The 19330-nt window shown below is 45.9% G+C and overlaps 1 protein-coding gene across 1 annotated transcript in view; it reads right to left on the reverse strand.

Annotated features, from left to right (window-relative positions):
* Positions 1–291: 291 nt before the first annotated feature.
* The window catches only part of Adam19 (ADAM metallopeptidase domain 19), an 88076-nt gene continuing 69037 nt past the window's right edge, over positions 292–19330 (reverse strand). The window contains exons 13-23 of the mRNA XM_034506632.2: positions 19183–19272; positions 16240–16435; positions 13927–14035; positions 12305–12518; positions 11581–11658; positions 11365–11473; positions 10044–10182; positions 9224–9308; positions 8749–8973; positions 4687–4839; positions 292–3952 (exon numbers count right to left, since the gene is read on the reverse strand). Of these exons, the coding sequence (XP_034362523.1) occupies positions 3899–3952; positions 4687–4839; positions 8749–8973; positions 9224–9308; positions 10044–10182; positions 11365–11473; positions 11581–11658; positions 12305–12518; positions 13927–14035; positions 16240–16435; positions 19183–19272 (1452 nt within the window). The 3' untranslated portion in view covers positions 292–3898. The remainder of the gene's footprint in view (positions 3953–4686; positions 4840–8748; positions 8974–9223; positions 9309–10043; positions 10183–11364; positions 11474–11580; positions 11659–12304; positions 12519–13926; positions 14036–16239; positions 16436–19182; positions 19273–19330) is intronic.

Raw genomic sequence — 19330 nt, forward strand, 5'->3', positions numbered from 1 at the left:
CTCCCAAAGGCAATAGTGTAGAAGAACGTTCTAGAATCTAAAGATTATTAAAGCCTTTGGTGATCCAAGACCTAATGAAGCCAGACCATCTTGAGCACAGGCACGAAGCAGGCCCCTCAACTGGCCATGGGAAAACCCAGGGCTTCACTGTGGCTTGGGTCATAGCCTACTGGGAAGACTGGTGGTCTGTGTGAGACCTCTGAGACATTCACATCCCATGTCTTAAGTGGTCCAGGCAGTGGGATACCAAAACAGTACACACACACAAAAGAACTGTCCAAACAGAGAGCATTTCCTAATGACAATTTGTTTTAATTAAATACAAACAAGGAGAAAAAAACCCAAAAAACAAAACAAAACAAAAAAAATAAAACAAGGCACCATGGCCCATTCAAGTATTTTGCATAGATGTACACATATTGTAAACAATCAAGAGGAGGGCATGAGAGGAGAGGACTATTTCCTGTGAACAATCTCCCAAATCAAAAGAAAATTCACATTTGCCCTGGATCCCAGACACAGATGTAGACAGTCATACAAGAGGACACTGGGTGCATGACTTTGGGGTGCTGGGCTCGGATTCTATAGAACCTCTCCCTAGCAGGCTTCCCTAGGGAAGGGGTACCATTCCAGTTGGTGTTCCCTGGCTTGTGTGTGGAGTCCTTAGGGTCTGTCATTACATGCATTTGACAAAATGACTAGCCTCCAATTTTAAGAATACAAGTCTCATGCCCACTTTGTCAAATAAGCAAAGTAATTGAGCCCAGGGAGACACTGAAGGATTACTGCACCATGGCAGGGGGCTATTGCAACAGAAGGGACTGTTGCTTTGCAGAAAACGTTCAGGCCCTAACATCTACAGCATCTTGGAGCAGGGGTAGAAAGGGGCTTTTCTCTTATTGGTGGAAGTCACCCAGGCTAGAAAGAACAGAAAGCAAGCAGGGAGTTGCAACTTGGAAGGAATTAGCCCAGGATACACCTCTTATAGAGATTGGGAGCTGAGGTTTACAGGTCAGAAATGGCTTTGCAGTTCTAAGGTTGGCAGGCAGTTCATCTAGCTTCTAAAAACATTTACAGCCTGGACTGGGGGAATGTAACTCAGTTGGTAGAGTGTTTGCCTATATACACATGAGGTCTGTGTCTGAACCCAGGACCACATAAAGCATGGTAGCACACACCTGCAGTCTGAGCACTCGGGAATAAACAAGCACTCAGGAGTTCAAAGGGCATCCTTGGTTTTGGTTTTTGATTTTTAAGTGAGTTAAAGGCCAACCTAGGATACATGAGATCCTGTCTTAATTTTTTATTTGTTTTTGTAGAGGTTTTTTTTTTCCTTTCTTTCTTTCCTCTGTGTAGCCCTGGTTGTTCTGTAACTTCCTTTATAGACCTGGCTAGCTTCAAACTCAAAGAGCTCCACCTGCCTCTGTTGGCACTAAAGATGTACATCACTAAATCCAGCTATAAACCTTCCCTCAGCCCACCAGAGCCTTGGCTTTGACCTATTCCAACATATTCTGACATCTCTCTTTAGTGGCTGGGAACAGAGATGCTTTGAGCAGTTATTTCTTGTCTTGCTCACATTCTGTGCATAAGAAAAGGCCTTTTCAGGCTCTGATGCCCCCACAGACTTAGTGTAGGTAGACCAAAGTGTTCTGTTGCAACTGCTCCCTCCTCCCCATGTGGTAATATTCTTTCATTTCCTAAGTCATAATCCTTTGGGACAAACCCTGTCCTTGAAGTCTAGATACACCTGTATGGAACCCTTCACAATGCAGACGGGAAGGGATTCCTACCTGTGACAGCCTTGCTGGCCTTTGGAAACAAAGCCTAGAATGAAGGTGTATGTAGAATAGCTGCCGACATTTCTACCAAGTTAAAAAAAAAAATATCCCGTCCTCTTACACTTCACAGTATAAGTTTATGGGGTAGAGGTGGCATCGAAGTAATGAAAAAGAAAAAACTGGAAGTGATTGCCAAAGAGCAAAGAAATGGGTGTTTTTTTCTGATATGGTTCAAGGGACAGAAAGTGGAGGGTTTCTAACTTTGTGGCGAGAATCAGGGTGGCCTATGTTTTAGGGCCCGACCTGTAGTCACTAGGCATTTGGTAAAGCACACAAATGAGAAACTGATATAGAATGATGGACTGAGGCCTAAGCAAGCTTTCGGATCACACTCAGAGAGTGTGAACAGCAATCACCCTGAAAAGGAGAAAGGTGTTTTCCTGAGATCTTTCTACCCCAGGCCATGTACGTCATATCTCCCACTTGTCTACAATCCCAAGAGCTTACTCTGTGAAGAGATATAAGGAGGCCTCGAGGTGGTAAATGGGGAGTCAAAAGCTTGCCTCTTCCTCTGGAGGATTCCAAGAGCTAACAACTGCTTGCTGTGGGTGGCGGGAAGGCCCCTAGAGAACCCTCTGGAGTTCTCTTAGAACCTTTTTGGGGGTGGAAGATGGCCTCTCAGAGGCCAGGCCCAACAAATGTGTAAAAACTGTTCTACGTAGCGGAGCACCGAGAGGCCCACCCAAGTCCCAGTCCTATCTTCTCAGCATTTTCTGTGACAATTACATAGGGGCAAGTAACCAGGAGAGAACCAATGGAGGTGCATGATAAACCCCTGGTTGAAGATAGTTTGGGGAACCTTGCCCAGGTCTGGTTTATCATGGTTTGTTGACAGGGATCTGTTCAGAGTCAACAATCCCACCTCAGAGCTGACCATTAGGGAAGGGGCTGGTGCCCCTGTGTATAGATTACCAATAGCCAGGATTCCAAAACATGCCAGTCCCCCTCAGTATAACTGTGGATGTCCTGGAGAACCTTACTTAAATATAGGTCAGAAACAAGGAGGAGACCCCTTATCCTGCTGGAGGCCATAAAACACAAGTACATGCAGAGCTGTCTGCCTCTCTCTCTCTCTCTCTCTCTCTCTCTCTCTCTCTCTCACACACACACACACACACACACACACACACACACACACACACGCCCACTCGGCTTAATGCTCTTGAGATCCAGTGCAGGAAGTCCAGTGGCTACCCCATGAGGCAGGATCCTGATTTGTAGGTCACTGGCATATAGTCACTAAAAAGTCAGGACTGCTGTGGTTCACCACCAAAGCACCATAGGACAGGGATGCTGGAAAAGGAGGAGAAGGTGACACATGGGACACTGGGGATGGATGGATGGATGGGGATTCTAAATGTCCTTAGCAACCTTTGGCATCACGGCTCAGAGGGGACACAGGTTGACCACTTCCCCCCTGCTGTCTATACTACTTACAAATAGTACCTGTCTGAGTCAGAGTGACCCGTGTAAATATGGGAGTGGGAATGTGAAGAACGGCAGGGGAGGGGAGCATGGCTTGTCACATGCAGCCAGATAGCCAGGAACAGGCACCTTGTCCAAGCCTTGGGGCAGGAATGCAGCAATAAGCTTCCTCAGTCCCTAAAAGCTAAGAGACAGTAAGGCCCAGCCTGGGTAGCCTGGGATCCCAGAGGAAGGCCAATCGGTGAAGCTCCTGGGTGTACCTGCCAGTACAGGACCCAGATGGATGCCTTCTCCAAGCTCTGCACGGGAGGACCCCAGCTCAAGACTTCCCTGAGCATCGCTGGTAGCTCTTGGCTAATGGGCTGAGGGAGAATTTTCCCCACCCTCCTTCATATGCTTCCCTTTCCTACCCGGGCTGTATATTGCACAGGACAACACTTAGAAGCCATCGGATATGAGTCCCTCTGGGCCTCAGAGGAAGCAGGAGGCACTAGGGCAAGAAGGGAGATTCTGAGGATGAGGGGGGTTCCAGAAGGCTGCAGAAGCTTCAGGGTGGCCGAGCAGGCTTCTTTCTTCTGGACCTTCCATGACACCCGGAGTCTTCAATCGCAACAAGAAACTTCTAGACACTTCTAGATCTTGGAGCTAGTTATCCCTCCAACCCTCTGTGCTCGGTACTCAGGAAGCTGGAAAGGAAGAGAACGATGAGACCTCAGGGCTGGCCAATGGGACTGTGGGCAACTGTCCTCTTGCTCTTGCTAGCCAAGAACAGAAGCATGATCATCAGACGTCTGTCCCTGTGTCTGCTTTCCGGGGCTACCAGCTCTTGCAGTGTTGGCAATTGTGTGCCCACCCCCAAAGCTGGAAACTTGGCCCCTCCCCTCTTTCGTCAAGTTTCAGTACAATAGTTTCCCAGTGCTTCATGGGAATATGGGCTGGCAGCCAGCTTTCTTGCCTCACTGCTTCTGACCCAACTCCCCAGACTAAACTGAGGACATGGCAGCCAGAGGGGAACATTAAGGATGGACATATGTTGACAGGCTTGTGTAAACTAATGGCTTTGACCTTCATAGCAATGTTATGGAGTTGGTCCCTGCTGCTTCTTAGGCCTTTTTAAAAATTACCTTGAACTACCTTGCTGGCCAATCTTAAGCCTTCTTATCAATACAAGGACTTTCTCAAGGTGGCATACCTGTTCAGGTGCCAAGGAAGCCACCAGAGCTCAGGTTTCTGTGTGATGCCCTTATTCTCAAATAAATGCAAACCTCCCTTTGCTCTATAAGGTACAGCCAAACAGACCTCTAAGCAAGGCTAAATGTTCATTTATGCTTCTGTTCTAGAACCTCAGTTTGGACCACGAGACTGCGTTCTTAGCCACACACTTCCCCTTTGGTCCTTCTGGGTCCTTCTGTGGTCTCACCTTTGGAACAGACACTGCTGGAGGCCTGGGAGGCTGAGGGCCAGTAGTAGGGGGCTGAATCAGGGAGGCATTTCCTGGCCTGGGAACGGTCCTTTGGCCAGGCACTGGATTCGCTGGGAGTGCCTTCTGAGGTGGTCGAGGCCTGGATAAATCCTGGAGGGAGCAAGAAGTCTTACTTAAGGGGCTCCTTTCAAAAGAAAATAAGCCTAATATTTTCCTAATATCTTATGGATCCTAATATCTTATGGATCACAAGCAAAATAACTTATAGACTGGATTGTCTAATTTTTAAAGGACTCGTCTATGTGTGGGTATATAATGTAGTCACATGCTAAGAAAAATAAGACCTTTTGGAAAACAAGTTGGCTATCTTTATTAAAAGTACAGCTATGAGCATAGCATGATAAGGCACACTTAATTCCAGCACTCAGAAGAGAGAAGCAGGTGGGTTGGTGAATTCAAAACCCTGTCTTAAAATTATTTTAAAAAAAAATTGAAAATGTCTTTTCCTGATGTGAAAACTCCCACTTCCCATTGACCACGTTAGAGACTGTTAGCACAGTCTTGGGAGCCGACTTTAGCAGAAAGCGGCTAGATCAACTTTGCAACCATCTGGAACCATATACCCTGATGAGAGACTTGTTTTTTCAAAAGCCTATAATAGCTGAAACATCTTGTTTATCCCACATAGCTTGTTTTGCTGTTTAGTGACTCCAGCTGCATGGTGCATGTGGTAAAATGTTTTCACCTGTGTTCCCCTGCTTGTGCTTATAAATACCCCAGATTTCCTTTCAATAAACGAGACGGGACGAGACTTAAGACCTGACCACACACCCTGTCTTGTCTCCATTCTTCGTGTCTCTTGCCTCTCCATCCCCACTCTCTCTCTTGACCAGAGCACTTAAAGCGTGGGGCAGTGTGGACAGCAGCATAGTAGCCCCAAGGTGTGGGGCAGTCTGGTCCTCAACAACACAGGTGCAGAAGGCTGGTTTGCAAGGATGTCACTGTGCACTCATGGTTTGTAACACCAGAGAACCTAGAAACTTCCAAAATGTCTGAGGTGGGAGAAAAATGTAAACTTATCCAGTGACGTGGGCGACAGCATGTGAAAAGGGCAAAGTAGGGGAATCTGGGTTAATGAGGACAGACAGCTGCAAGACAAGCTGACATGGACGGGACCAAGGAGCATGTATGCAAAGCAGACTACCACATGCCTGCCTAAGGCCAGCGGAAATGAACAGAGTTGGGTGGACATGATCCAGGAAAACAGAATGAACGGTGTGTGCGTGTGTGTGTGAGAGTGCCCGTGTGTGTACATGTATGTGTGTGTTCGTGTACACGTGTGTCTGGGTGAGTGTATGTGCATGTATGAGAGAGACAGAGCCCTGTGTGTGCATGTATGTGTGTGTTCATATGTACACGTGTCTGTGTGCGTGCGTGTGTATGAGAAAGAGGGAGAAAGAGAGAGAGAGAATGTGTATGTGTGTGTAGTGAGTGTGTGAGAGTTTGCACATGTGTGGATGCATGGGTGTACATGAGGCTCCCCTAAGTCTAATTTTATTTTAATTAGTTTATTTCTCCCCATATCTTTTATCCCTATTAACAAAAATAATTTACCAGGCTTTTATTTTCTGTCTCTAGTGATCTCTGACTAGAACTGAAACAGAGGCGGGGCAGGGCATGTTTTCTGATTCATGGAGACATCACAGGCTTTTGGGAGCGGCTGGTACTACTCAGGAAGCAGACACTACCAGAAACATGAATATAAATGAGCTAATCAAATTTCTCAAAACAGATACACACTTCTGTACTACTTGAATTTTTTAGTATAAAGAATTATTGCTGTTGTTTTGAGCCAGGGGTTTTTTATATAGCTCTGGCTGTCTTGTAACACCATGTAGATCACTGGCCTTCCAAGTGCTGGGATTAATGGCATGCACCAGCACACTTGGCTATTTGTATTATTTTTATTATGTATATGTGTGAGTTTATGCCCTATATGTTCAGAATGCAGAAGATCCCGTGGAACTCACTAATGTCCGTGCTGGGAACTGAACCCTGGAGCAGTGAGTACTCGTAAGCACTGAGTGAACTCTCCAGCCCCAACTGATCAATTTTCAAAAAACAAATGTGTTCTTTTTTGTGTGTGTGATTGGAAAACCAAAATGTTTAGGGTCAACATCATGGCCTGCCCCTAAGTTGCTGGGACGTGAGAGAAGCCAATTCCTTGACCTGCCTATGAGGGGCGCTCCTGAGCTCCATGACAGGCACAGGGCGAGTGTGCAGGGGGCAGACACATTGCAGAGTCGGTTTTCCTACATGAATGACTTCTCAGGGTAGAACCTGAAGCTCAGAAAGAAAAGTCGAAAATGCCTGAGGCCAGAAAGCTGCTGCACACCCTGAGTTCTACCCTTTCCAGGAGGGGTGCCGTTCTGGGAGGGCACAAAGTACATCAGAGAGCTCAAGTCTTCCAGGGAAAGACTGGGGGTACAGGTGACAGTTGAGAAACTGCAGGCTGAGCCACCGATGGCTGTTATCTGCCTTGGAGCCTTATCAGAATGTCTGCCCTGGGCTTCCTAGCGCTGAGCCTCCCAAAGAAGCCGGTCTGATACCAGAAGCTAATCCTTGGTGGGAGAATAAACAGAGCCAAAAGTTAACAGTATAGAGGATTTTCTAACCTGCAGCAAGCAAGGAGAACATGACGAGGATCTGCTAAACTACACCCCTCCAAAGGCAGCAAGGCCAACTGTATCCAGTGAGTCCATTCACATTCATATGGTGTACTTCCCTGAGCATGCTCAGTTTAAGGTCATAGTTTACAATGATAATGAGAGCTGGCCCACTTCGGGACGTGATTAGGTAGAAATGGGTCTAGGTATGCTGAGTTTGCACCAGAAAGTTTCAGATGCAGTCAGTCCCTCCCCTGCGTGGATTTGCATGTCGCATCCTGGTGCCACATACAGGCACTTGTGAGGGGCAGTTTCCCAGCACAGAACCCAACCTGATACCCTCACTGTCTCATGCAATAGGGACCATACCAAACCTGAAGCCGACCATATGGTGGTTGTGATCAGAGAAACATGGGCCCTGGGGACCTTCAGACCACACCAAGAAAATGCAAACACAATCAGTTCTAGAGACCACTGCCCAAGAAATGTCCACGTCGTCACTGGGGAACCTATGCCAGAGTATACATGCTAAGTGGACAGGCCACCGTATTATAGTTCCAAGTTGTATCAGCTACACAGAAGGGGACAGTCTAGACCCATCACCTCCCAGAGACGCCCTCAGGCAAGCGAGGCATCATGGTGCACCCTTCAGTAAGACTCTTCGGTGAGTGGGAGCTAACTAGCAGGTACACTTTGTAGGGCTGAGTACAATGAGAGAGACGCTGGGTATTAAGCTCAGCCTTACTAGGTGAGAGAAGCCCCTTGGGAGGAGTGTTATCTAAGGTCACAATTGAGGGTGAATAGGGATAGGCCAAGTAGAGGAATGGGGGGGGGGGCAGGTTGTGAGTGAGGAAAAACACCATGTGCAATGACCAGAAGAGGACAAGATCTTGGGGAACTGAAAGAAATTAAGTTGTGGTACAAAGTGGGTGGAAATAAAATAGGAAAAAAGCATCATGTGGCTTAGGGACTGTCCAGGAGAGGAGGAGGAGATGATGATGGTGGTGGTGATGGTGATGATGATGATGATGAGGAGGAGGAGGAGGAGGAGTTATAGTAGCAGCAGCAGTAATAGTATTTTGGTTTCTTGGAACAGGGTTTCTTTGCGTAGCCTTGGCTGTCCTGGAACTAGCTGTGTAGAACAGGCTGGCCTCAATCGCAGAGATCCCCCAACTGCTACTCCTGAGTGCTGGGATTAAAGCTGTGCACTCCTACCAACCAGCTGGGAAGGTACTTCTTACTCTTTATTGCTAAACCTCTGGAAGCCCAGTGAATTCACCAGAACAAAGAAAAGATGAGCAAATCCAACCAGCGCACCACGCCAATGTCCCTCATTGCAGGTGGCTTGTTATGGGCCATGCCCCCAGCCGAGGGTTGCCGAGAACCCACTTACCTGGGACAGTAGGCAGTTAGGTGCAGGGGGCATGGGTCGGGTTGGGGGAGGCCTCCTGGCTGACTCCTTTCTTTCTATTTGAGCTCCAGCCCCCGGGGAGCTCCCAGCAGCCCTGTTCAGATGTGCTGGCAGTGGTACAGGTGGAGATTCAACACGCAGGTAGTCTGGAGGGGGCCGGGGAGGAGGGTGGGAGGGCTTCCGGAGAGTTTCAGGGGTGTTAGTCACCTGTATGAAGAAGACACAGAGCAGCTGAGATAAGGAGTCCTCTCTAAGTGTGTGTCTCAATAAAGTGACCAGAGCCTCATCTGAAGGCAGAACAGACATGCTGACCTTTGGATTCCAGGCTTCAGAACCAACTGAACAAGCCCCTAAGATAGCTTTCATTACTATAGCCCCGTGTGCACACATAAGCACTTAAGAAAGCCAAACAGGGATTATGGGAAATCAATCAGGTCCAATGGTGCAAAGCCCTTACCTTTCGCTTGCCCTGGGGTGTCTGCAACTTGAAAGTTGGGTTGGCATGGCCAGTTCCACCATTCTGAGATACCCTGAAGGGACAACTGGAAACAAGGGAGAGGGGACAGGGAAGAGGGAGATATTCAATGGTGTGTGTGGACTAAAAAATCCAACCCAGGCCAATGGGCAAATCTAATTAACCCTCCTCTGGAAAGTGGGATAATCCTCTGAAACCCATCTCCTAAATAATAAATAAGTACACATATGGCCAGTGGAGAAGCCTGAGGAAGGGCTTCTGCCTTGTACAAAGCAGACTTCTCCCTCCCCAATAAGGAGGCAGAGTATCACTAACCATCATGTACCCTGACCCCCACCAGCATGGATACAGAAGGATGCGGGGCAGGAAAAAGATCCCTTCCGGTGCAAGTACATTTAACAGAACTCTAGAGAACATGGCACATCAATATCTCAATGAATTAATCATTCGACTTCTTGGGTTAATGTCTAGTTATCTCTGTGATTGAGCTTGTCATCCCTCTCTGTCGCCTCAGCTTCCTGCACTTTAGAAATAAGATATAAGTTAGCCAGGCAGAGGACGGTAAATAGATTTTATGTCATACCTCAATCTGAACTGGCTAAGGATTTTCTATTAGGAGGAATTAGAGTGAATGACCAGGCTCAGTAGAAATCACTTGCAGCCAGTACCTAATAACATTGGCCATGGTGACGGAGCAGGACCGAAGGGGTGAAGGTGGCATGTTCCCTGCCTTCACCATCCTAGAATTAGACCTGTCACCACCAACCTTTCCGCAAGGGCTGGCCACAGCACCCTGTCCCACCTGAACTGCTGCCGCAGCTTGAAAGGGAGAGCTGAGGGCTTGCCCAGCTTGTGGCTCTGTCGGTAACAGTGACACAATAGCACCAGGACTGCCAACACGAAGAGGGCCGAAAACACCCCCGCAATCACCGGACCCACGCCTGCAGGAAGTCAGCACAAGTGAGAGAATTAGAGGCAGTTCAGGCTACAGTAAACCGACAAGAGCCTCAGTTCCCCTTCAGATACTCGATTCTCGTTTTATTTGCATGACTTATTTTAAACAAACACAAATACACGCAACACGCACATTATATACTATCGGGGCCTAATGCTAGCTGACAGAGTCAGGCCCAAGGGCTTTTAAAGACAGTTCCCACAGTCAATTCTGTTCAGCTGAAGAGATTTTTTTTCCCAAAGCAGTTCAGACGCCATCATTTACCATCAACTTCCAGCTAATGGATTTTCATAAAGTCAGCCAGCATCACGGTTTTCCTGGACACAGAGCAACGGCCAGAAAATACTGGCTTAGGGCTACAACTGTCATCCTGGACCCTCAGCCTCACGGCTGGGTCCAAAGCCATCTCAACAGTTCTACGAGTCATAAGATTATACACAGTACGCCTGCTGTCAGTGACGCTTCCCTACTCTATTCACGTTCATTACATAGTCAGGCCCTTCCTTCTTGTCTGTCTTCATTTTGTTATAGCCCAGACTGGCCTCCAAGTTGCAGCAATTCTCCTGCCGTAGCCTCCTAAGTGCTGGGATTACTTTTGCCATTATTCAAAAACAAAATCTGGAAACCACAGGGGTTGAGTTCTCCAGGCCTCCCCTAAGAACTATAAAACTTGTCTGTTTTCCCATTCCTTAACCTTTATTCAACAAAAGACAAAATAACCAATACAATGCACCCCAGGATTGTGGGACTGTGGTTATTTCAAGTGTCCCTAAAAGGACTAATTATTACTTATTCCCGCAAATAATTGTGACTATCCAAAAACCTACAGTCTCCCCCCTCCCCCTCCCCCCCTCCTCTTTCCTAGTAAAAGGATAGGAAGGCAACCAAGCCCAGGCCCCATAGAAAGAACGAGTATCCTCTCCTCCCACTCAGCAACTTTCTTGGCTCTCTCCCTGTAGAATCTGGGGAGCAAAGCCAACTTAACTTGGATTTTCTGCAACAGGCAAACCCAACCTATGGCCCATAGTTCCCACATACAGCTATGAATGCAGCCCAACACATTTGTAGACAAGGATGCCATATTGCAACGTCAAAAGGCTGGAGGCTCCTAACAACCAACCCATTGTCCCCATGGTCTCTGCCTCTCTCACGAATGTAGAACACTTACTCTTAGGGGGCAAAGGACCACTGTCGATGCTGCCGCCATCTCCTGGGGTGTTACAGAAAGGTGGAGCCCAGCCAGAGTTGCAATGACAGTTCTTGTTGTTGTTGCAGACCTGGAGTGAAGGGCCGCAGACATATCAGCACCCAGGAGAGCAGTGACCTCCCACAGGGCGTGCCCCCACGACACCAGGAACCCAGACCTCTGCATGTACACACGTACCCCATGACCACTGCACTTCTTCCCACAGCCTTCTGTCTCAAAGAAGGAGGTGTTCCTGCATTGCCCCTCGAAGCAAATCTGCAACAAAAAGGAGCAGCCATCAGTAGAGCAGCAGGGACATGGGGGAGGCTTAGAGTGTGGGAGGTTCGTCCTTAGGATGAATGGAAACCCCAAAATGTAGCTCAGGGTTATATATTTAATGAGAAATGCGAAGGGCCTCAAAAATCAGGACAGTGGGTAACTGAATTCTGCTGTCGCCTTTGTGATTAGGGAAGAAATAACAAACATTGCTGAAATGTTACATTCAACAATGAGGACATGTTTATAGTCTAGCATCATGTGATTATATGCCATCCAACAGTGAACGTGGACTAATTTTAGTATAACGCCTAAAAATAATGAATGTGGCAGGAGCTTACTGTGGGCTGGGCATCATACCATGGGTTTCCTCTGTCTTTATATTTCACTAACACAATTTAATACACGAGATCGGTGACATCATTTTCCTTGGGTTTCCCTGACTCTTAGACCATTTCTATTGCATGTGACAGCAAATGACATGCATGACAGTGATGCCATGTGTAATCCATAGCCTATAGGCGGGTGCTTATCAGTGGGATGGATGCGATTACTCTGGGAGCCAAGCATCATTCCTCCAGAGCCCATACTTTTCAATCTCTGTCTCTGCCTCATGGTTTCTGAGTGAGATTAGGGAGGGACTCACATGGTTGTGGCCACACTTGGTCCCAGTCATCACCAGCCCTGGATCCAGCATGTCACCTTCCCCTTCCTCCTCCTCAGGACCCCGGTAGACATGGGTGCCCCGACAGTGGATCCGCCTCCCATTCAAGGTAATGGTGGTGTCAATAGATACTGCGTTGGATTCCAGGGGCCTGGCCTGGGTGCTCTGGCATTGGATCTTTCCACACTTGGCATCCCTGGGTCAGGAAAAGAAGACAGGGTCAGAGGCTGGGGAAGAGCTGGGGCACTGCAGAGCTTCATCTAAGCCAAGTCAGCAGGCTTCGGTGGAACAGAGCAAAGGACCAGAGAGTGGGTTGGAACCCAGAAGAAGAGATCTAAGGTAGATTCAGACCCAGAAGAGGGGCAGGTTCCTTGTCTCTCAGCAGACCTAAGCTAAGAGCTCAACTTGGAATGTCCTAACTCCAAGGACATCTGAATGACATGAATACTCAGTCATATTTATCCCAAAACCATTCTCCAGGCACTCCAACTAGGAGCTAGGTCTCCCTCTGTCTCAACGTTCTTCATTGTTTCAAGAGTTGAGCAGTGTCAACCCCTGTCAATCTTCCCTCCTACACAGCTTCCCTGACTTAGATTATTACCCTCTTTCTGTCCTGCCTGCAAGAAACCGAGTCCGCTGACTGTGGCATCCATGGGGAGACTCCAGATCTTCCAGCGATACCTTTACATCTCTCAGGAGCTAGTTCCTGCCTTCCTCTACCCAGGCTCATTTTTACGGACCCCTCTCCTTTACTTCTCACAAATTGTAGCCTACTGTCTTTATCAGCTATTCAACTGCTTGTTTTTCTCTAACGTCTCTGCCTAAAACACTGTTTTACACACTGGTGTGACTCCTCACCCAGTTTATTTAGATGAGTACTACAGATAAGTACTACTGAACTCAGCTAGAGAACTCCTTGAGGGAAATGCTCCAGGCCACTAACTATTACACTGATTACCACATTGCTCTAGACACTCAATGCAGCAGCACCTTGCATGTGGTAAATCTAAAACAGTGGTGGGCAGAGGAGTGAGTGGGTGGCTGGAATGAACGAATCAGAGATGGCTCTTAGGAGGGGTCATAATTTTAGCTCTCTGCAAAAATGGTCCAAAAGAGCCGTCTGGGATCGATGATGTTGAGATGCTGGAACACTGTCATCTCAGATCACAGCCATCTCCTGTCCCACTTTTAAAAAAGAAAAAAAAAAAAAAAAAGACAGGATTTCTCTATGTAACAGTCCTGGCTGTTCTAAAACTTGCTTTGTAGACCAGGCTGGCCTCAAACTCACAGAGATCCACCTGCACACCTACTTTTGACCAGGTGCCAGGATAAAGGCACACCCAGCTACCCTGTCCTGCTCTTAAGAGAGTCCCCTTGCTCAGCTTCCTAGGAAGCAATGCTGCCCACTCCTCCTTTGCACTTCCTTAGAGCCAACTCAACAGTGCACCATCAAACACAAAGTAGAGAACAGAGACAGGCTTTAAATGATTTGTTTAAAAGCCAATGGGAGGCTGTCCACACCAAGTCAGGTGGAAGTAAAGAGGACAGAGTCAGGATGGCTTGGCCACTCTTCCTCCCACTGGGGTCAGAGCTGTGGTCCTCACCTGGGGCTGCACTTCCTGTATTTGCCATTCAAGCCCTTGCCACAGTTTCCATAGGTGTCACCAGCAGCATTCACCCTCTCAAAGCAAAGATCGAGTGCAGGCCGGGCTCCTAGGTGTACAAGAAACAGCTGTCAGTACATAAGCCCACCAGAGGCAACACATGACAGAGCTAGCCTTGTCAATGCCACTTCCACCATTCATCAAGACCAATTCAGAGAAAATATTTTTAGACTGGCTTTTTAAGACTTAATTGAAGATTTGTATTTATGGCAGTTGCATGCTAAGCCTGCTTGCTAAGGAAGAAGAGCTGTCCTATTTCTGGACTGTACAAGATGAGTAATTCATGTCCCAAACATTAAAAGAACTAAAACATATCTTTGGAGTTTTTTCTTCATAGCTACCTTGTTTTCCCTCTCCTATATCATGGAAAAACAACAACCTTTAGCAGTGTGTCTTCTTGAAAAAAAAAAATTGTCTTCTTGATCTTCTGCATCCCTTAGATTTGATGTTGGGCATCTTGGTGGGAGAACACAGTAAAGGAAGGAAGCATCTTTACAAAGCTCTGTACTTTGCGGCTCTGCTTAGTTTGTTGTATACAGAATTCAGCCGGGTGGCATTCAGTCACATGACTTGAGGGCACAGTGGATGCTGCTGCTACAATTAGCAACAGTGTAATAACATCTTACAAAACATCTTTACATCCATAAGCAAGCACAGCTGGAGGCTGTTTCTAAGTAGTGTAATTCACAGCTTCTGAAAATGGTGGCAGATGGAATCCCACACCTGAATGGGGGTGGGGATGGGGTGAGGATGGGATGGGAGCGGGGCTCAAAACACTGGCAACACTAAAGAGATTCTGAATGTGCAATGACCCCAAACTAACTAAAAACAGAATGTGTCATGAATTCAGAGCTCACTCATGGTGCGTCACATGACTTTACTACAGCTTGGCTTTCAACACAGCTGCACACTGCATACAACCAATAAATGCCACCAAAACTAGCTCAGACTTGAGGCTACTTTATAGTATGACTGATCATGTTTTTACTGTATGTATGTTGTCTCTTATGCAATAGGTTCATTAAGGAAAACAAAGATGTTTTCCCTACTGTCATTCCCCAGCAGATAAACATCAGATTAATGTTAATATTCTATCGGAAAGTTTGATTTATAAAACTGCTGTCTGCATTCCTGACTTCAGTTCCTTTTAAACGAACAAACAAACAAAACAAAACAACAAAACACTAGCTGAGCATGGTTGCCTGCCTTTCATCCTAGCACTAGAGAGGAAGAGGCAGGTAGGTCTCTGGGAGTTGCAGGCCAGCCTGGGTTACATAGTAAGTTTCAAGCAGGACACACACTGAGACCCTGTCTTAAAAAATAAAAATAAAAATCACTGAACGGATCATGATTTGGGGTCAGATTAGAATTTCCAACAATTTCTAGTAAGGCCCTGAACAATTATGTAACTTTTGCACCACACATCGATATAGTTCAGACAACTATAAAATCATAATGTTGGTCAACTCTGAAAACTGTTGAAGACCCTCTATGTTTTTTGCTATCAGCTATTGAGCCAAGACTTAATTCTTTATGTAAAAAAAAAACAAAAACAAAAAAATCACACCAATTTGTTAAAGTGTCCATGGTGCCACCCATAGGCTGGTAGTCCTGGGTTCTATCAGAAAGCAGGCTGAGCAAGCCACGGGAGACAAGCCAGTAAGCAGCATTCCTTCATGGCCTCTGTATCAGTTCCTACCTCCAGGTTCCTGCCCTGTGTGAGTTCCTGTCCTGACTTCCTTTGGTGATGAACAGCAATGTGGAAGTACAAGCTGAATAAACCCTTTTCTCCCCAACTTTCTTCTTGGCCATGATGTTTTGTGCAGGAACACAAACCCTAAGACATACCCTCCATGATGACATATTAGGATGGTTGTTATTGTTACTACATCACTTGCCGTCTTTGAGATCCGATACATGAAAACTCTCTACTTTTTACAATTTGCTTTCCCTCAGTATGACTGAAGTTAAACATTTGTAGTTTAAGGATATTTTTTATTTTCTTTTATTCTCCATCTGCTTCACTGGTGTGTTGGGGGTCGGGGGAGTATTGCTATTTGCTCAGTGTTAGAATTAAAAGCTTCAAAAGACTATGAGAAATACTGTCACCTGGCTGCCCTTGGATGTCTCCCTTGAGCTAAGAGGATGAGATGTGGTATTTGAAAGTGTTCTAGGCCATGCCAAGTGGCCAGTGGGGAGACAGGCTCAGAAGTGGTGGATGGAAGAGAACAAAGTCTCCAGGAGGCTCCTTACCAGGTCCCCACAGCTGCTGGCACTGCTCCTGATAAGTGAGGCACATGCCATTGTAGCAGTAGGCCTGACCACCCTCACAGGGGGTGCCATCCATCTGGTAATAGTTGGTGGGGCAGTGGGGAGACTTGCCAGTGCAGAACTCGGGGAGGTCACACTGTCGCACCGCCTCACGACACTGGGTTCCAGGAGCCACCAGCTAGGTTGAGGAACGAGAAAAGAAAAGTAGTCATTTCTTCCCTGTCCCCAACCCTTTCAACCAAGGGCTCAAGAGCATCTTATCTGTGGAAAACAGTTTTTGATTACCTTGATATCACAAGGTATCTGCATAGACAAACTTAACGCAATTCCTTTTCACAGCGGCTGAGAAATAATGTTTATGTAACGATCTATAGTTTTCTCTGTGCCATTGTAACCACCTTTCACTTAAGTGTTATTAGGACTTTATTTAGTTTGCATGATAGTCTTATATAATTAAAGAAGCGAGACACAATATATTCAAAGTCACGTGGTATGTGGCAGAGCAGTCTCCTGATAAGGGTACATACGTACATGCATACCTGCATATACTCACACAGAAAAAAATTGACATTCATGTAAACTTTCAATTTACAACATTACTGTTTTGTTCCTGTAAGTTTTAAATTTACAACAGTCTTGTTTTGTTCTTGAAACTAGCCTCAAACTCATTAGTTAGTACAGACTGGCCTTGAACTCATGTCAATCCTCCTGGCTAAGCCTCTGGAGTAGCAGAACTGTAGACACGTCTCACTACATCCAGCTTATGATTCCAAACAGCATGCCCTCACTGCTATGCAAAGCACGGGGCTAAGTGGTATCCAAATACTTATCTCGTCTGGCCCTCACAAGGTCCATGAAATTGATACAGCTACTTTATATCAATGGCTCTAACACTCATAAGGGTCTACAGACAGAGACTCGGGCAGTTACCAAATTCCCCAAATTCACAAATTCACCTTGTGGTCAGGGCTTAAAGTCAAGGAATCCTTTGTGAGGCTCAATCTGAAATCCTGGAGTTGAGTGAAAGGTCAGTCACTCCATGCTTATTCTTCAGCCTTGGTCTGAGACTTGAAGGACTCAACCCAGCACAGCCTCCTTGGGGGGCTTCCATGTCAAAACAGCAAATGTCCAAGTTCTCCTGAGCCAGGCAAGGACACCTATACTCAGAGGTAGTCCTTCCCCTGATTCCAGGTGACCATGCCACTTGCCTGCTCCTCTGGGGAAACAAACCCAACAGGCCCCTCTGCTGCCCATTCTTAGGCTGAAAGGTTCACTGAGGGAATGAATGACAAAGGCCGACCATGGCAAGGGTGAGCAGGGCCAGCGGCAGATTCAGAAGCCTCTGGACATGTGTGCGCTTAACCAGCACTACAGAACTGACCTTTGGGTCTTGTTTACCCATAATTCCAGATTACAGCCCTCTCTCTGGCTGCTAAGAGCAAGCATGCTCAGTGCTGTACTTGAACAACACATGAACACAGTGTGTGCTCGCCAAGCTGAGGGTGGGACAGGCCACAGCTACCTTCTCAAACTTCTCGGGGACTCAGGTTTTCAGATTAATAACTCAAAAGTTCAAATATCATAATAGTGTCTGTGCCTAACAAATCTGTATGAATATAATAGATGTGTATAATTATAAAAAATATGTACTACATAACCTCTAACAAGGCCCAGGATAAGCTTTATAACCAAAAATATTAATATATTATATATTATGATGAAATAAAACTATTTTAGGTAAGTTTTTATAAAGACTATAATTAGCCTGATATCCATTTGGGTCAGATTTTGTCACCAAATCTGTTAATTTTTTAAAATATATATTTTGGGACTTCCTGAATTGTCAGATTTAGATTAAAAAGTTCTTGAATTCAGTACTACGTGACTATTAATGGTAATAAATTATTTCCCACGTTGATATTAACAATGTGTGCTTCGGAGTCAGGGAGAGCTGGGTTTAGGTCCTGATGGAGTCTAGAACACATCACCCGTCTCCCAGTGACCCAGTTTCCTCACCTGAAAATGAAGGCAGTAATGTGTACCCCATGGGGGTAAAGATTGAGTCAGTTAACATAAATTCTCATCCTGGTGCCAGACATCTACCAAGATGGCCATTTATGTTCACCAAAATCATGGTTTTCTTTTCTCATGTGTTCAAATAAAAATGAGCCTCACTGGGCCTGGTGGCTTATGTTCTCTCCTGGGAGATGATGTCAGGACTTGCCTGGACTCCAGAGTAGGTTCAAAGCCACCTTGAACAATTTAGTGAGATTTTGTCTCAAAAAAAAAAAATTTATATATATATATATATATATATATATATATATATATATATATATATATACATATATACATACACACATAAAATAAAAATAAAAATATATATATATCCACATATGCACATATATGTATATGTAGATATATATATTTTTATTTTATATGTATGTATATAGCCCTATATAAGATATGTATTTAAATAAAAAGATATATACACACGGATATATATGTATATCTTTTTATTTTAAATGTACATACATATATATCTTTTTATTTATATATTTGCTTGTATATTTACATATTATTAACACATATATATATGTACATCATATACATATACACATACATATACATGGTGTGATTTGAGCACAATGAAGCCCAGGATGGAAAATCAGTAAGCTTAGTTAAAGAGACATTCTCAGTTCCAAATATCTAACACACACCCATCCTTTCTCCCTTCTCTTCCTACCAGTGATGGGGTTAAATCCAAAGCCTTGGGCATGAAAGCACAGATTCTTACCACAGTGGCCAGTGGTAAGAACCACCCTCCCCCTCTCTGTGTCTAAAATCACTGATACAGGCTGAAACCTAGCCGTCACCCACTAGGCTGTCACCTCAAAGACTGAGGCAGACAAAAGAGACACTTACCTTACACTGGTGACAGCAGGAACCATGGGCACACTCGGCCCCTTCCTTCAGAGTGCAGTTGGAGGCATTGCAGCAAGGGTTCTTACATTCCTACAAAGGCAGCAGCAGGGCAAGAGTCAGAGCCCAGCAGGGGGCGCTCTTGCCACCT

The sequence above is a fragment of the Arvicanthis niloticus genome, chromosome 6 (genome assembly GCF_011762505.2).
Source record: "Arvicanthis niloticus isolate mArvNil1 chromosome 6, mArvNil1.pat.X, whole genome shotgun sequence".
Classification (NCBI taxonomy): Eukaryota; Metazoa; Chordata; class Mammalia; order Rodentia; family Muridae; genus Arvicanthis; species Arvicanthis niloticus.